Source organism: Thermobia domestica, chromosome 6 (assembly GCF_964235325.1).
Source record: "Thermobia domestica chromosome 6, izTheDome1.hap1.1, whole genome shotgun sequence".
In the NCBI taxonomy this organism is placed as follows: domain Eukaryota; kingdom Metazoa; phylum Arthropoda; class Insecta; order Zygentoma; family Lepismatidae; genus Thermobia; species Thermobia domestica.
In genome coordinates this window covers 39,163,305-39,180,175 of record NC_137459.1, presented here as the reverse complement: position 1 = coordinate 39,180,175, position 16,871 = coordinate 39,163,305, and the positions used below count along the sequence as shown (strand labels likewise).

At 34.7% G+C, this 16,871-nt stretch overlaps 1 protein-coding gene across 2 annotated transcripts in view; it reads left to right on the top strand.

Moving 5' to 3' along the window:
• The window catches only part of LOC145687953 (caveolin-1-like), a 255,610-nt gene extending 240,899 nt beyond the window's left edge, over nucleotides 1-14,711 (top strand). For both annotated transcript variants that reach the window (XM_081761552.1, XM_081761551.1), the window contains 2 exons: nucleotides 7,258-7,437; nucleotides 13,953-14,711. In XM_081761552.1, coding sequence (XP_081617678.1) covers nucleotides 7,258-7,437; nucleotides 13,953-14,153 — 381 coding nt within the window. In that variant the 3' untranslated portion in view covers nucleotides 14,154-14,711. The remainder of the gene's footprint in view (nucleotides 1-7,257; nucleotides 7,438-13,952) is intronic.
• The last annotated feature ends 2,160 nt before the right edge of the window (nucleotides 14,712-16,871 follow it).

Sequence of the window (16,871 nt, the reverse complement as noted above, 5' to 3'; positions counted from 1 at the left end):
TTTTAGAAAAACTGTTCCGGGGGTACACTTACTATTTGGAGGGGCACATACTATTTTCACACGGTATTATTCTATTTATTATTATATTATAGACGTATTATTTTGGTCTCCTCCGGGGGGCACTCTCAGAGCTCCGGGGAGCAGTGCCCCCCCCCCCCCCGGAATCATGTCTGGAAAAAACACTGTTTCCAAGTGGCCCCGCTTTCGAGGCTACTTGGAAAATATATGTCTTTTCATAGTAATAAGAGCTGTGTGAAAGATGAGGCAGTGTGGAAAGAATCACTTGCAAGATCACACTTTCCTGAGAAGATTGATATGTAACATGCCTATGTTGTTTCTTTCATAGGAATGTGTTCCTAGGCTGTTTTAAATAAAAAAGAGACTTTTTTGCACAACCTTTTAGTTAAAAACAAATTAATTACAGTGGTAAGCTTGTCTTTCTGAAGGTCTACGAAACCAGTTTATATATATATATATATATATATATATATATATATATACTAGCAGCGTTCACCCCGCTTCGCTGCGGTCACCCCGGAACGCAATAAACTTTGTTACTTAGATAATTTTTACTTTTTCGCTTTCAAGTGATATGATAAAAACCATAGTAGATTGCAGTAAATGTTAACATTATATCGCCTGTCATTTATGTTAACCCGCCGAGTGACACGGTCATGCGGGTTGCATATAAATACGTTTATTTTTACCTATGATGAACTAACAAAGGATTTGTACGTTATGGACACTTGAATGGTCAATTATCTCAAGACACTGGTAATTAAAAATTAAAGTGATATGATAAAAACCATCTAGGGTCCAAATCCTAATAACCCCCCAAAAATGAAAGAAATTGGTTCAGCCGTATTAGCGTGATGAGGGAACAAAGGATTTGTGCGTTCTCTTTTATATATATAGATATATATATCGTGTCGCCACGTTTGGCCTAATCCTCGTTTCGCCTAACCAATTATCTGACACTTTTATGACAGATAAATGATAAGATTTGTGTCCGCCATTTTAGGCGAAAAAAGGATACTCGTTTGGCCTAATACTCGTTACGCCTAAAATGACGGTCAATAAGAGAAAATCGTGGAAATTCAACTAGAGGGAAATTATATAAGAGAAAATTCCCTAGTATATAAAGAATTAAGAAATGCAAAATTTATAGATTAATATTATATTAACTATTTTCGAGGATTTAGAATTACCAAAACTCCTTTATGTATTTACTAGGACCATGGATATATACGAATATATATGAGTAGGCGAATAGCAAAACCCGTTAAATTCACATTTTAAAATTTGTGACAAATCGAGAAAAACTGTTTAAACACGCCATAATTGTAAAATAACATTAGAAACTAGAGTACATAAAAAAATTAAGAATAATGTGAGTGTTTGTGTATCGCAAGCTGTATAATCACACTAGTCTGTGAATTGCGTTATTGAAGAAAATAGTTTGGATTTAACAGGTTTTGCGTATGTAAATGGAAATAACAGCTTTTGCATCTGGACGAGCGGTCATTTTTGTTGAAGCTCAAGATACAAAACCTATCAAAAAGAAAGGGAGTCAGAGTCAGAAATCAGTATTATGCCTACTAAAATATTGAGGGGGGATGTATTATCAACTATACATTGCACAAGATTGGCACAAGTGAATATGGACAGGGTTGGCCAGGTAATTTACTTGTTACGTATTTTACGTAAATTACGCGTAATTTACTAGTAATATACGTCATGTAGAAAACCATGTTTTTACGCAGACGTAGAAAACTATATTTCTTTCATTAAAACTAAGATCATTTTGAATAGTCGGTTATATTGTAAGCTTGGTTTTCTTATTTAAGCATTAAAACATTATTATCTTCTAAACATTATATTTAAAAGTAATGATTTCATGCCAAATCACAGTAATAAAAGATAATTTTGGATAGCCCCTCGCCGGCCCACTACTACTTTCGACCTATTAGCGCACACCTACGCACAACCACCCAACAAAAGCACACACATTAAAAATATGTGTTGGTTCGGATATGTTTGAAAGTATCAAGTAACCTTTTGATTATAACAATTTATTGTTATACCTTTGCAGCTTTTAATATAAAACTCGAAACATTTCAGTATACTTTGAAACTTCTATTAGAAAAGGAAAAGAGATTGACTGTTAGGCTCATTTCACCTTCATATTACACACTAACACACACACATAACTGATACGAAAACTACTGATCAGAACATTGAAATAATGAAATTTTAGAATAAACTGATATGTTTTTCTTCCACGTCTCAACGATACTATATATATTACTTCACTTAGCACTGGGACATATTGAATTTTCGATGTAAAAGTTATTAGATTCTCATTTTAAACACACACAACTGAAAAAAAATATAAAAGCACCCAACAGAACATTATACTAAATTTTTCGGAATGAACTCATTTATTTTGCTCTTTTCTTCCAAGTCCAACAACAACACTAAATATATTACTTCCCTTAGCACTTGACTATCATTTGAACATTTAATGTAGACATTTTTCATGCTCATAATAAATAGACAAAACTGAAGAAAATACTCAGAATATTGAACTACTTGTTTCTTTTTCTTTCTTTCTTTCTTTTTTCTTTTTTTCTTTTTTTTGGAAAGAAACAATTTGTCATTCTTCCTAGTTCGAATACTGAATATATTTCACTTGGTTCCAATAAAACTGCGTATATCATTTCATTTAAAACTTAGCCATTATTTTAATTAAAAAAAAAAAAAAAAAAAGTTACATGCCATTTCCATTATAGTTTAGTACAATTCGAATACAATACTCTTAATCACACTAATATTCATAACTTGAGTGGTCTTGTAATTTGAGGGTGTAGTATATTTGAAGTAGTTTCTTCGAACGTTCGAAGCTGAGCCGGTTTCTTGTGACGTTATGGACAAAGGACTAATTTGAGAAAAAGTCTTTCAAATTACGCTGAAGATGCTAGGATGTTCAGTAACTTCATAGTAAATTCCGACAACTCCTTATGTTGCCGAGTAGCGAAATACCAGAATGTGCGTGGTGTTATAATTCCCTTCTTCATAAGTTCTTCAAAATTTCCACATTTTCCCCGATATTGCTGGTAGCTAGTTATTCCTGAAGGGCCGAGGTTTTCCAACAGAAACTCCTCTACTTGTTCGTGATGCTTTTCTCAGACATTGCAGAAAGTCGTCACAAATGGAAACCACGAAGGCTTACCATTGTTGTTATATTGCACAATAGTTTCTTCCATTTCTTCTCTGGCATAAAACTTTTCTCGATTACAGAGGGTTTAAAACATGAAACATGATGAAATGGGTTTTGAACAGTCATGCATGCAAACCGTATTATACAATGCTGCTTTACAAAGCCAATACAAAATTCCCAGTTTATGCTTACGGATTAAGTTTTGCAAAATCCAGCTAGATTCCATACAATTTTAGGAAGAATTTTTTTTTAAAGCTCAGCGCGTAGAACGTTTTTTTTAATTTGTAGACCTGTTTCTAATTTTTTACGTACTTTTCGTATTTTACGTAAATTACTCGTTTTTTACGCGTATTTTACACGTCACGTAGAAAACCGTTTTTACGCGTAATTACCCAACCCTGAATATGGATACATAAATGCTACATTAATCTTGTTCTAAATTGAAGACAATGGATCCAAATGTGCAAAAAATTGAATTATGTAACCTCCTCCCTATCATCATCTACTAAATGGAAATTCATATCGTCATCGTCCTCTGGTGCATCACCATTTTCTCAGTTTTCTATTCCTCAAAAACCTCTTTGTAAAACGTGAGCTTTGAGCTGCTTTCAATCGTCAAACCCTTCGTAACTACAAACGGAGTTAATTATACCTATCCGTATACATTTCTAAACTGAATGACTATATTTTGGAAGGGTTTGTAACCTTTTATGGACTAACATAGGGTGAATATTAATTTGCCAATTATCCCAGTATATGAATTTGAAATATAGCGAAACAAAATGTGCAAATGTTGAGTTTGAGCAAAACAGTAGCAGAAAGAAAATCAGAAATGGTAAATAAGTGGCAAAATTTTTTAACATGTTGAACCAGAAGCATGTTATAATTTTGAATGATAATTGACACGAGACATTTTAAGAAAGAGGTTCTGCTGAAGCTGAAGAGACCATTTAGAGAAGAACCTAATTCAACAATGTTCTGTTCAAAGTAAAGAGTTACCCCGAAATACAAAACAAACGACTTTTAACTATAGATAGTCCATTCACCTTGTCTTTTAGGCTACATTTCGTTTCCAGTTTTTCACGTGTCTTGTACGTTTTCTAGACAATTTTGGTGTTGTCTGATAACAAAATTATGATCATCGCTGCTTAGAGTATCGTTTTCTTTCGATTTTGCGTGCATTTGTCTAGTAATTATTAAAGAAGAGTAAATAAACACAGAAAAGCTTCACTTACAGTTATCTGTTACGTTGTGCTGATCTTTAGGTATTTGTTAATGTAACTGTCAAGAGTCATTTCAGAAGGACAAAAAGATAACCAGTTGCACAAGTGAAGCCATTATACAGAATTACATACGGACAATTTCAAAATGCTGCAGAGTACAGAAGAACTTATTTAGTCCAAGTTAGTTCATTCTACTTTTATTAGTCCAAGATAGAGAAATACAACTAGAAGAAGAAGAAATAAACTTAATTTGCATATCTGTAAGAAAAGTAAATAAAGCTACAAATTATTTGAGTCCACTTTGGCTCTGACCCATTTATACATAAATAAATACCAAATATACTTCTGATTTCAATAAATGCTTCTCGTGGGATTTGTATGAACCCTCCTCTCCCCAAAAAACTACAGCATTTCGATGTATTTTATCAATAGTAAACATTATTAAAACGAAACAATATTTAGAATTTTTCTTTGATTGAAATTGCATAATAATAATAACAAACTATTAAAAAAATCACAAAAGAAGCATTCATAAACTTATAAAAAAAATACAAAAGTTGCTTTTGTAGTATTATCTTTTTGAGTAATGAATGGGAAATTTAGGTCTGAATATAGTACGAATAATATACGGGAGTGAAACATAATAACCCATAAATATGTGTTCATCAAGATTTTACGGACACTTACACTTTTACGAACATTTTTCGTTTTTTTGGTTTAAACCAGATATTTTTAAACAGCTGGTTTAAACCAGCAAACCTTGGTGCGATGAGTCTCGATTTCAATCTCATAACGCTGATAGTGATCTATAATTTGGTGCCAGCCCAACGAAATCATATCAGGTTGGAATTGTACAAGATAACGGAGACCATGTTGATTTATACTGTTTTTCTGTAAGCAATGTTTTGTACCTTTGGTACCTAATATTCACCCGTATTGTATCGAAGTACGAAGATCACCAGAGTCAACTATATCTTTATTTCTGTCATACGAGTGGAAATGGAGTGTACCAGCAGGACAACCACCCTCGTAACAGATCCCGGTTGGCCACCATCTGTTTGGAGGAGCATTCAACTTCTTCCTGCTAAAACAACCACCGAGAAGTCTGGATTTCAATTTCATTGTGCATCTCAGAGACTTATGCTATGGACATTCCCGGTAGTATGTGAAACGAGTGGAAATTCAACTCAAAAGTTGTAATTTCAAACGTAATAATAAGAAATGAAATATATTTTTCTTCTTTCTTTGTCAGTAACACGTTGAGATGTTTGAATTGTGGAATTATCCAAAGAGCAATTTGTCAGCGGAGCGATTTGTCACAAACCACTCCTTGCGATCACAATTGTTCATTGTTAAGTTATGAGCAAATTTAAGGATCTTTTGTCAGATCTAGCTCGAAATAGTTACAAATTTCATACGAATTGTAATTACAATAGAATCACAATCGGATCTCTTACAATGCATTAACAGTTTCAAAAAAGCGTTGAAACTGGAATGAAATCGTCTGAAAGATCAGCAAAACCTACAATAAAATAACTTTTGCACCTACATAAGAAGAAACACACAAACTATATTTCCTTTAACGTACCGATTAGCAATACCATTTGACAATATCAGATATTTGGAAACAAACTGCAAACTAAAAGTTACTTTTGAACAGCACTCACCTTTAAACAAAATTAATAACAGGTGTAACTTTTTGTGTTTCTCTCATCTCAAATGTAGTCACTATACACCCTGTGGGGGCATTAATATTCTCAAAATGGAACGGAAAAATAACTGTACAATTGTCGAAACATTTTTCCGAAAGTAAATAGTCCTATTACAAATTAGTTATGGGAAAACTTATGATAAATCTTCGATTTCATTTGTGGTTACTTTCACGGATCCCCAAAGGTATATCAAGAACTGTTATAATCGTTTCACATCCTGAATATTATATTCCAAATAAATATAATTATTATTTATATGTTATTCTATCGTTAGTAAATAAATTAGAATAAAATATTGAATATTTTGTACTTCAAAATATTGGGGGGACGCGTCCCCCTCGTCCCCCCGCCAGAGACACCCATGATTAATGGTTGTTAATGGTTACGAAATATGTGCAAAACAAACGTGAGAGGAAACAAGAGATCCTCGAGAAAATCTGCGGATACGATGTTGTCCCCCACACTCAGTTGACCCAAATATTGCCCATAGAATAAAGCTTTACCCTTGGCAATAATGTTGTATTACACAGTCAATTTTGTTACATGACGCAATAATGTTTCACAGTCAATTTTGTAGTCATATTATATCCATGTTTGTAATATATTATCGAATGGAACATCTTCTATATAGTCGAACTTTAGACTTTGTATTATCATAAAATTATCTGAAAGAAAGCAGTCATATTCTTTGTTTCTAGAAGCATTTCAATTAACGGCGTACCACTGGGTCGCTTTTTCTAACTTTGGTGCGCTCACCCACTTCATAACAAACCTGGGGTAGGTGGCTTAGGGTAGAGTGATTATCTCTGGTACGTCGGGTCCCTGGTACTTTCCCCGAAGAAATAAATTTGTGGCGGACAACATCGTGCTCGTGGGTTTTCTCGGAGTACTTCCGTTTTCTCTTACGTTCTCATTCTATCAATTTCTCCATCATCACTCACTTGTCATAATCATTTGTCTCCCTTAGCCTAACGGACATAAACGTGTGACGCTAAATTGAAAAAAAAAATATTCATTTTCCATACTAAAGCAACTAAAATATTAAAAATAAGAAGTACTTCAGTGATATTTGTCAACCTGAATAACGTGAAATGCATTTCAGGTAATGTGGGATGATGTCATCGGTGAACCAGAAGGAATACGCAGCGTCGACGGAGTATGGAAGCTGAGTTATCAATGTTTCAGGAAAACAAAAAATGGCTGTTACATACTTCTGACGGTTGCCCTAGCACCAATCGTTGCCTTCTGTCTAGGTTGCAGTTTTGCCTGTTTGGCATTTGAGGTAAGTTCAGTAACCATTATATGTCGTATATCCTCTATAGTCAGGTTTCATTTTGTAGAAGTGTTTTTCATTTTTTTTTTAAACATGGAGACCACTTTTATTAGTTATCATTAAATAATGGATTTTTATGAGGAAAATTTTAGGGAAATATGAAATTGAAAATGCCAAAATGTGAAGAAATATGAATATTTATTTTCAAGTATTTTTCAAGTATGTTTCAAGTATAAGTGGAATTAATGACCTCGGTGACAAAATTACTTCCTCAGTACGTGCTCCACCTCGTACGTAGTTCTCCTATTTGATCCAGTAAATAACGACACGTTTCTCCATAATGTCTTAAAGCAAGTAAATCTTCTGTTTGCCAGGATAGTTTTGCATCATGAAAACCTTCGCACAACTCACATGAAGAAATAGAAGCATACTTGTATCGTGCTACATTCTCTACATTAATATCTGCTGGAATAGGTGTGCACCAGGACGTACGCAGAGGTTGGGTCCTGGAAGTCTGCACCCCTCAAAATCCCGACCTCTTTGTAAATTTAGTGTAATTTTAGGAGTTCTCATAGAGAATTTGGACCCCCGAAATAAATTCGTACGTACGTGCCTGTGCGCTTATCTTCTAGTACATCCCTGACTTAGAATATGATCGAATATGGTCTGTTGTTTTGAAGAACATTTTCCATTTTAGGAAAAGCCCTTCTTCCCACATTTCCAGGAACTGTATCGAAGTGATGTTTCAATTCTTCCATATACTGCAAAGAAAAGTCCAACGGTAGATAACTTCCTTTTAATTTCTCCAGAGTTTGTGGAACTTTTAAAAAGGGGCATGGACGTAAACAAACTCGCTCTTAATATTTTTCCTTGCAAAAAGTTTTTGTGTCTGCAAAACACAGTTGGTAGGATCTGGGTCAAAGCTGTCAATTACCTGCAATATAAAACGCAGCTCTTAATGTTACAAAAGTAATTTGATCAAATTATTTGTTTTATAGGGACTAAGACGTTGAAACATTAATTAAATGTGAAAAATAAGAATAGATACATGTTAAATTAACATTTCAACGTCTTAGTCTTTATAAAATAATTTGACCAAATTGCATTCACAACAGATACAATTTATTAGCTTTTAATAATGAATTAAAATAAGATTAATTAATTAGAACCTTGTCATAAATCTTCTGCACATAGAGTTTCCTTAGAATTGACTCGGACAGCAATGACCTCTTCAGTATTTCTCAGGAAAAAGTTTCAATTTTTTTGAATCTTCCAACTTGGTTAGCGGAATGTTGCTGGTGTAAGTGCTTCACATAAGCCTTCTACATAACGATGCCAACCCACGGGAAGGGATTTTTTGACATTAATTTTTTGAATAACCATAAAGGGAATATTCTTGAAAATTTGCAACATATATAGGATTTATCATATGTTTATTTCACCAACGCCAACAACATTCTCTATGAGCAGGAAGTAGGCTAATGATGCTTCAATATACGTGAAATTAGTGTTAATTGTCAAATTGAGGCTCCTAGTATCAAAATCCGCTACATCCATTTCGCTTAGTTTCGAGTAACCTCGCAAAACGTACAGTGAAGCTCCATACGTACAAAGTCCCATATTTGAACTAGTATTTTTAGTATGAAATATTAAGCTTTTGAACAAAATTCTGTTTCCATGGGATTCCTTTAGATCAAACATATAACAAGCGAGATATAGCTCAATTTCGGTAAAAATGGATTTCGCGGCTTTTAATACGAGGCGCCTCAATTTTGCTATTTGAAAGTGCATGCTAGTGTGAAACTCATTTACACAGGAACTTGTGAATCTCAAGAATCAAGCAACAAGGAACGTAAATTGTTCTCTGGAATTAAAAATAAATAACATCACAAATGGAAGAAAGTATATTACCACAAGGGAAACAACCTTCTAAAACACCCCACAAGAAATATAACTGGATAATGAAGTTTGTCTAGTTTTATTCTATTCAGTGGAACATTATGGCCCAAAAGCGTAATGAAGATACTAAATTCTGACAACAAAATGTACTTGTTTTCATCCACAATTGCAATAGTATCTTTTAATTAAGGAAAATACCTATTAGGATCAGAATTTACAAATAATTGACTCGGATATTGAAAAAGTAAGTAACGTATAGTGGTTTGAACTTTCATATTTTATAAATTTTGTAATTAGTACAGCATGGAAAATTTAAGAGCAAAATGGAAATTTCTACCTTTCAACATGGGATTTTATAAGATTCCAGGCTGGCATAACTGCTTCTACAAACTGGTTTTGTAAATCTTGAGGCAGTAAATCAGTCAATAGTGTTTGCCATGGTATTGTGGATGATTTCATTCTTTAAGGTTCCTTCACATACTACTCTGATTTAGTATGCTGCAATTGGAATTTTGTACTTGCAGATACTTGCATAAAATTAAATGAAAAATGTAAATTGTTACAGCAGTTACAACTCGGAAAACAATCTACAGTTAATTTGAGTTGCTACATCACTTTCAACAGACAAATTTCTCCGTTACAGAAGGCTTAGTTAGTGTGTCGATGTTAACGGGACAATGGCTGTTAACTAAGCTCAGCGAACAAAACAGTCATTCCCTGGAGAGATCACACTAATACCGAGTAACACCACCTCTGGCCCGGATAACCGCCTCAATTCGGCGAGAAAGGGAGTCCGCAAGCTTCAGCAGGTGTGTTACTGCAAATACATCTATGGGACATCAGAAAAAAGCTTTGCGTTTGCAAAGACACAAATTTCGCAGTTCGAATGTGGACTCTGGTCTAACTTCATTTTGCATTCGTTGAATGATTGGGTTCCTTAATTAATTGATAATTACTTATGCAAGCCGCCAAAGGTGATTATAGCTCAGAGACCGGGTGCCAAAAGGCGCCAAAGACTTGGCCTTGGTATTTCAGAATTCGTGGTCCAATTCTTCCTCGTTCGTTTTATCTATTTCTTCAAGCAAAGTCTTCTTCACTGTCTCCACCGTGAAGTTCCTCTTTAATGTATTGTTTCTATCATTGCATGATGACTGCTTTTTCTATCAATACAGTTTCATTTTTATCCGTGATTATGTCAGGGTATGTTCTTCCTTGCATCGGGTAAGGATAGAGTGTGGTACCATTTTCGACCAATAGGACTCTTGCCTTCAACATTATATTTTAAAGTTATTCTCGGTACGCCATATTTCTTAGCTGCAGTCCAAATAGGTGTCCTATTGAGTCGATCATCTTCTATAGCAGCTTGCACCCCTGTCTCCGTGTACTGTCGAAATTTACCTTTGGTCGGTGGCATAATTGTGGCTGGAACTAATATATATATCCCTAATGACAATGAACGAAACATTTTATTCTACGAACATTGAAATATAATATTGTGTATGTGTTTCTAACATCAAGATAACAGACAATTTTTAAAATTAAAGATTTGGTTTCATTTCATAATACATTATTTTAATCATACGCAGCAGAAAAATGTGTTCTAACCATTTGGAAGTTGGGCTGAAAATGAAATAGAATGGTTAGGCGAGCTCAAAATACAATGATCACGAAACAAAAGAGTATCTAAAAATAAACTTACACTATTAGGATAAATTATAATAATCACAAGGTGGATTTAACTGTTTTATTTATGATTTCTTTAATTAACGATGCTCAGTATTTAAGTATTGAGAGGTAATTACAAATCACAACTAATTATTCTTACGTTATCCTTTTAATTGAAATGAAGAGGAAACATAAGGTATAGAAGCTGACCATACATAGTGTTAGTACTTGACCACATGGTCAACTATCGGATTCTCTTGTGATTCCGAGTTAAGAATTTAGTATAGTGTTCTTAGAACCTTATAGTAGAAGCAATAACAGTATGGCATGTTCATAAAATAATTAAACCTAAATTAGTAATTGACCACACATGGTCAAATACTGGAAATCTGAACATTTGTAATTCAGTAATTGACCCCCCTTCCTGTGACGCATAATCGGCAATAAGAAAATAAATAATTTGTATCTTTTAATTACAAATACTTTGATATTTTGTCTCCTTACAAATAAAAATGAAAAGGTAAGTTACTACTAGTTTTGATTAGATATACATCAATAGTGTTTTTACCAAAATACCTAAGAGAACTATGAGAATCACACGAATGCACTCAACTTGTTGTTATAACTTTTCGCCATCCGCTTTCCATAATGCAATGCATGTGTCCAACTTATAGTTCTTCTCCACGAAGTTCAGAAGCATTCGTTCGCACTGAATTTGCAACTACAGGTCTTCTATCCACCTTATTTTTTCTGTTTTTTTCCACGAAACGGTCAATTACTGGTATATGGTCAATTAACCTGCTGTGGATTCAAATGAGACACATTTTTGAATTGCCGTATTTTATTTATTTACAAATGAAAAGTCTCAGTTTTTGTCTGTTAACACAATAGATATTTTAAAATCATATGAAATTAGTTAACGACAGAATGAACACTCTGATTAGCAGCAGCTCTGACTTTTGAACCCATATTCTCCATCAGATGTTCGAAGTAGTTTTGCACTGAATTGACGTATGCTTTTTCGGGCTCGTTTTTCCAAGCATGATATATTTTTGGTTTATATGGTGGCTGAAATATTTTTGCTTTCAAATGAGCCCAGAATTTCTCAATGGAATGGATTTGTGGCACGTTTGGTGGATTGCGCTCTTTGCACAAAAACTGGACTTCCTCATCCAGCAGCTGCTGCGTCTCTATTGCATAGTGAGAAGAAGCTAAATCAGGCCAAAAGATGTAATCACAATTTGGATAGTTTTCTTTGATAAATGGGATAAGTCTCTTTTTCCTCTTATTGCCATCCAGATGAGTACTTTCTGTGGAAATTTCGTCTTGAAATTAAATTTTACGGATTCAGGGGCCAGATTCGAAGTACGACATGTTTCCACTAAAATCATACCTATTCATATCAATATGTGTTTCATCATCTATTATTACGTCTCTATCATCATTAGAGGCACGAAACTCGTCCCTGGCAATTTTGTTCAGAATGACTTTTTCTGTTTCTTTCTTTGTTTCTCACCTGCATATGAAGCATTTTGTTTTTGCCTTCCTTTTAATCCGCATTCCCAGTAACCACTTCCTCACAACAACAAGACTTACTTTTAATGCACGTGCAGTACTTGAAATGGTACATTCGTCGCTCGCGTCCATCAGTGACAATCTTCTCTGATTTTTTCGCCATAACCATTTTTTTTTCCTCTTTTCTTCATTGAAATCCCATCTTTGATCCTTTCTAATATTTTGTACACAGTTACACGACTCAATCCTTCTTTTCTAAAGTGTTTGACGTCTTCAGCGTCAGAGAGTCCTGCATTTCTTAGCACGAAATCTCGAACACGAGTTCGATTGACTTCCGCTTTCGACGGCTGCATGTTTCCCACTATCTCCTAATCTGATACTGCCTGTAATCGCATAAGAGAGAGTGTAATGTATGAAACAGTGTAAACAGCAGTCTGCTCGGATGTGTGGGTCATGAGTAATACGCGTTCAAAGCAGTGTCTCATTTGAATCCACAGCAAGTTACTTGTGCCTTTACCATATATCTTATATCACCGTATCTTTTGTACTCGATTGATTGTATCTTTCTTTTTTTTCTTTCTTTCTTTTTTTGTGTATAACAGTGTATTTCCTTCACAAGGGTTAGGTGGCAGAGCTGCAATATGCTGAACCTCGCCCGCTTAAATAAAGTTTTTTTCAATTTCAATTTAATCTAGATGATGTAAACAGCAGACTAGAAGTATAAAATGACACTTCTGTGTGAAGTGTATTTAAAGTTAGTTCTGTGTTTTCATTTTTTAAACTCACTTATTGTGGTAAATTGGAACAATGGTAACAACTGCAAAATCTGATAAGTAAGCTTTCGCTTGCTGTGAATTGACAATGATGGCCCCCTGAAACACCTTGATGCAAGTAGTTAATAAATAAATGTATAAATGGCGTCGACGTGCTGTGGCGCTGTCGCAGCAAAGGTAAGAACTACGTACTTCCATTGGAGTCCGCGGTGACTCGGGTGACATGCTCAATACTTGGTCTATTAACAGTAGATAAGAACTGGTAGAGCTATAATTTTCAATTTTAAAATAAAGTGTGCCCTATTTAAATTCCAAGTATTAGTAGAAAAAAACTAATGGGTTTTCTTCATGCTTTTATTATTTATATTGGCATTCCATTAAGTCTAGCTGCATTTGTTCAATTGTTGTGTTTAATAAATATGAATTTACTGTTTCGTTTTCCTTTAATTGTTGTAACTGGATAAGAATTGAAATTTGTTACAGAGTTCTATGTAAAATAGGTCAAAATACCCAATGTAGTCAAAATGGGTAATTTTAGACTCCATATAACAGTCAAGTTTAGACATAATTGTGTTTAAAACGAACACGTAAGTTTTATTTATAGGATACATATAAAAAGAGTGGAGTTAAAAGTTAAAATTAAAAATTTATGTTAACTCTTTTTCTTTCCAGCACATTTGGTGTTTGGCACCTTGTTTGCGAATGTTCAAGATCACCTGTGCAGCCACCAGAAATTTTCTGGCTGCGTTTGTTCAAGCTGTCATTGTGCCTTGTGTTGAAGGCATAGCGTTGGTGTTCTCCAATATTCGAGTGAAATTCCAGAAGGTTCCAGAAAACACTAACGATTTCAAAGCAGATATTTTGGTGGTGTAACCAAAACCCATGACGTTCATTCACTACCTGAAATCCTGGATGAAACAGTGATGATTGACACTATTTTTTTCTTCCAGTAAAAATAAAACAATAAAATAGTGTTTGAAAGAAGATGTGCTCTTTGAGTTTATAATGAGTATTACTTGTGCTGAATCGAACTACAGTAATGGTTGACGATGAGTACAATAATAGCATTATATATATATATATATATATATATAATGCCAGTTATTGGAAGTGTTCAGCAGCAAATTACGACATGAACCTGGTGGATAATGTAGCGAAATGACGTGTTCATAATTCTATTTTACTATAAGCGTTATCGACCATTATCATGTTGTGTCTAGTTTCCTACAAAGGTTCATAAAAATTCTTTAAAATGACAAAAATTCTGTAGAATGAATAAGAGTTTATATACACAGTGGAAAATATATATGTGTAATTTTTAGCATAGCATTTTTAAAATTAAATCGTGATAAATGTTAAGAATGCCATGCTGCGAAACATTATTTGACAGTGAGTAAATATGAATAAACGTATCTAACAACATCGTAAAAAGTAATTTATATTTGCTAATGATAAATTCCCCTCATGTTGTTGTAGTGTTTCAGACGAATGTACAGTTTTGGCTTAAAAGGAGAAAAGAACCAGGCCATCAGAATATGCCATAATCCGGTGAATACCATTTAGCTCTAGGCCCTGGTTGCTATATTTGATTTTTTTTATAGTGTACTCCGGAACAAAGTTGAATAATCGAGTCTTAGACCTTTATAAAATCAATACATAATTGATTTACCAGGGTATTGTATTCTCATTTCTTTTCAAGTATTTGTCGAATGGTAAATATCTTGTCGAGAGTTGATCGATTTCAATTAAATGCACACTAATAATCTCCAATAATTACTTCCGTACGTAGTAGTTAAATCTATCAGCTTCATATGAAGAGCTTGTAGTGTAGTAGTATCACACGAAACCGATTTCAAGTCCCGTTTTGTCAATTAATTTTAATCATAAAATTTTATTGTTTAGGTAATTATTATTGTAATTATATTATTATTATTATTAACGATCATTCCAAATCACCATTAGTTCACAAATTGTTTTACATAAATTATTGTGAAGTAAAATAAAATATAACTTATGCGAAAATTACGTTCATACGTTGCAAGACAGGGTGTCTACTAAAATTCCAAAATGAAATTTCGTGACTTTTTCGTGATCTTTTCTTTACCAAATCATACAATTTCCTAACATTTTTAGGAGCGAATTTGCGTGCGAATTAGGCCGAATTTTCATCCATGCGATAGAAACGTACTTTGTTTGCAATTTGGTAGCGTCTAAAGCCGACCATAGACATTTTTGGTGGTGAATTTTGACGTTTTATAGAACAAAATTTTCCAATCTGACTTACATTTGTACAGTTTAAAAAAAAATCGTGACCCAAAAGCTGTTTCGTGACTTTCATGACCGTTTTCTGATTTCGTGACTTTCGTGACCGATAGACACCCTGCAAGAGCTGTAACCTGCAATTATTCTACACACTCAGTAATTTCTGATTGTAAACAAAATCAAGCATGAAACAGAAGGCAAGTATGATAATCCGACGCAAGAGACAAGTATATGACGATGATATCCCTAACAGCACAGGATGTGCTAGGCATGTGCCATTTAGGTGTCCCAGAAACTTTTTTAGGTGCCAAACACTTGGCACATATGATATTCATGTGCTAAGTATGTACTTCAGCTACTTACAGTTTTAGGTACTTGTTACACCTAATTGATATTTGTAACTATGTGCCACAAATATAGCATTTATATACCTGGCTCAGTTTCGCACTCTAGCAGTCATTTGTTTTTACGTCATCACTTGGTACATGTATCTGTCATGTTCTAGGTACATCTTTTAGGTACATACAGAGGTTGTTCAGCCTTCGTTTGTCCGATTTCGTTCCTTCCCCCTCCCGGGCAGAATTGACTCACCCGACTTGGCTCGTGTCGTCCTGCAGTGTTGTGCAGTGGCTTCCTGGGAACAGAGTTGTTTGTCCGCACGACGACAATAACGTACAAAACAGAACCATTGTTGTGAGTATTGTGTTAAATTTGTTTCCAAGTGTGTGGGTTTCCGCTCTGTGACCAAAATGTCGCCCAAGTTAAGCCGTTTTTGGGAAGGCTATGTTGCAGCTGTTTATGACGCCCACTTTAGTGTTTCTGTCATTAGAAAACAGTGCAAGAAGAATGGCTGCAACATCAGTATAAGTGGAATAAATATGTCATTAAAAAGTACAAGGGCAACGAAGCTCCACCATTTGGATCACCAACGAAGTTGCCTAGGAAGCGGGAATGCATCAAGGCCACCTCCACCATGAAGAGGAAACTTCGCAAAATGGCAATGCAAGAAAATCCGCCAACACAAAGGCGTATGGCTAATCGTCTTGACGTGTCTTTGGGGACTGTGAGCCGGACGTTACACCATCAACTCAAGCTGGAAAAAGTCATGAAAGCTCGCGGCCATCTTCTCATGGATGCCCACCAAAAAGAACGAAAGTGTAACGCCGGAAAGCTGTACGAACGGCATCTGGCAAAACAAAGGTGGATGTACGTCGTAACGCTCGATGAAGCATGGATTTACCTATCCGACTGCGGCAAACCGAGAGCCATCATGTACCGAGAGAAAGGCGCCAAGAACTTCAGAAGGTGGGTCCGTGTCTGTAAAGAATC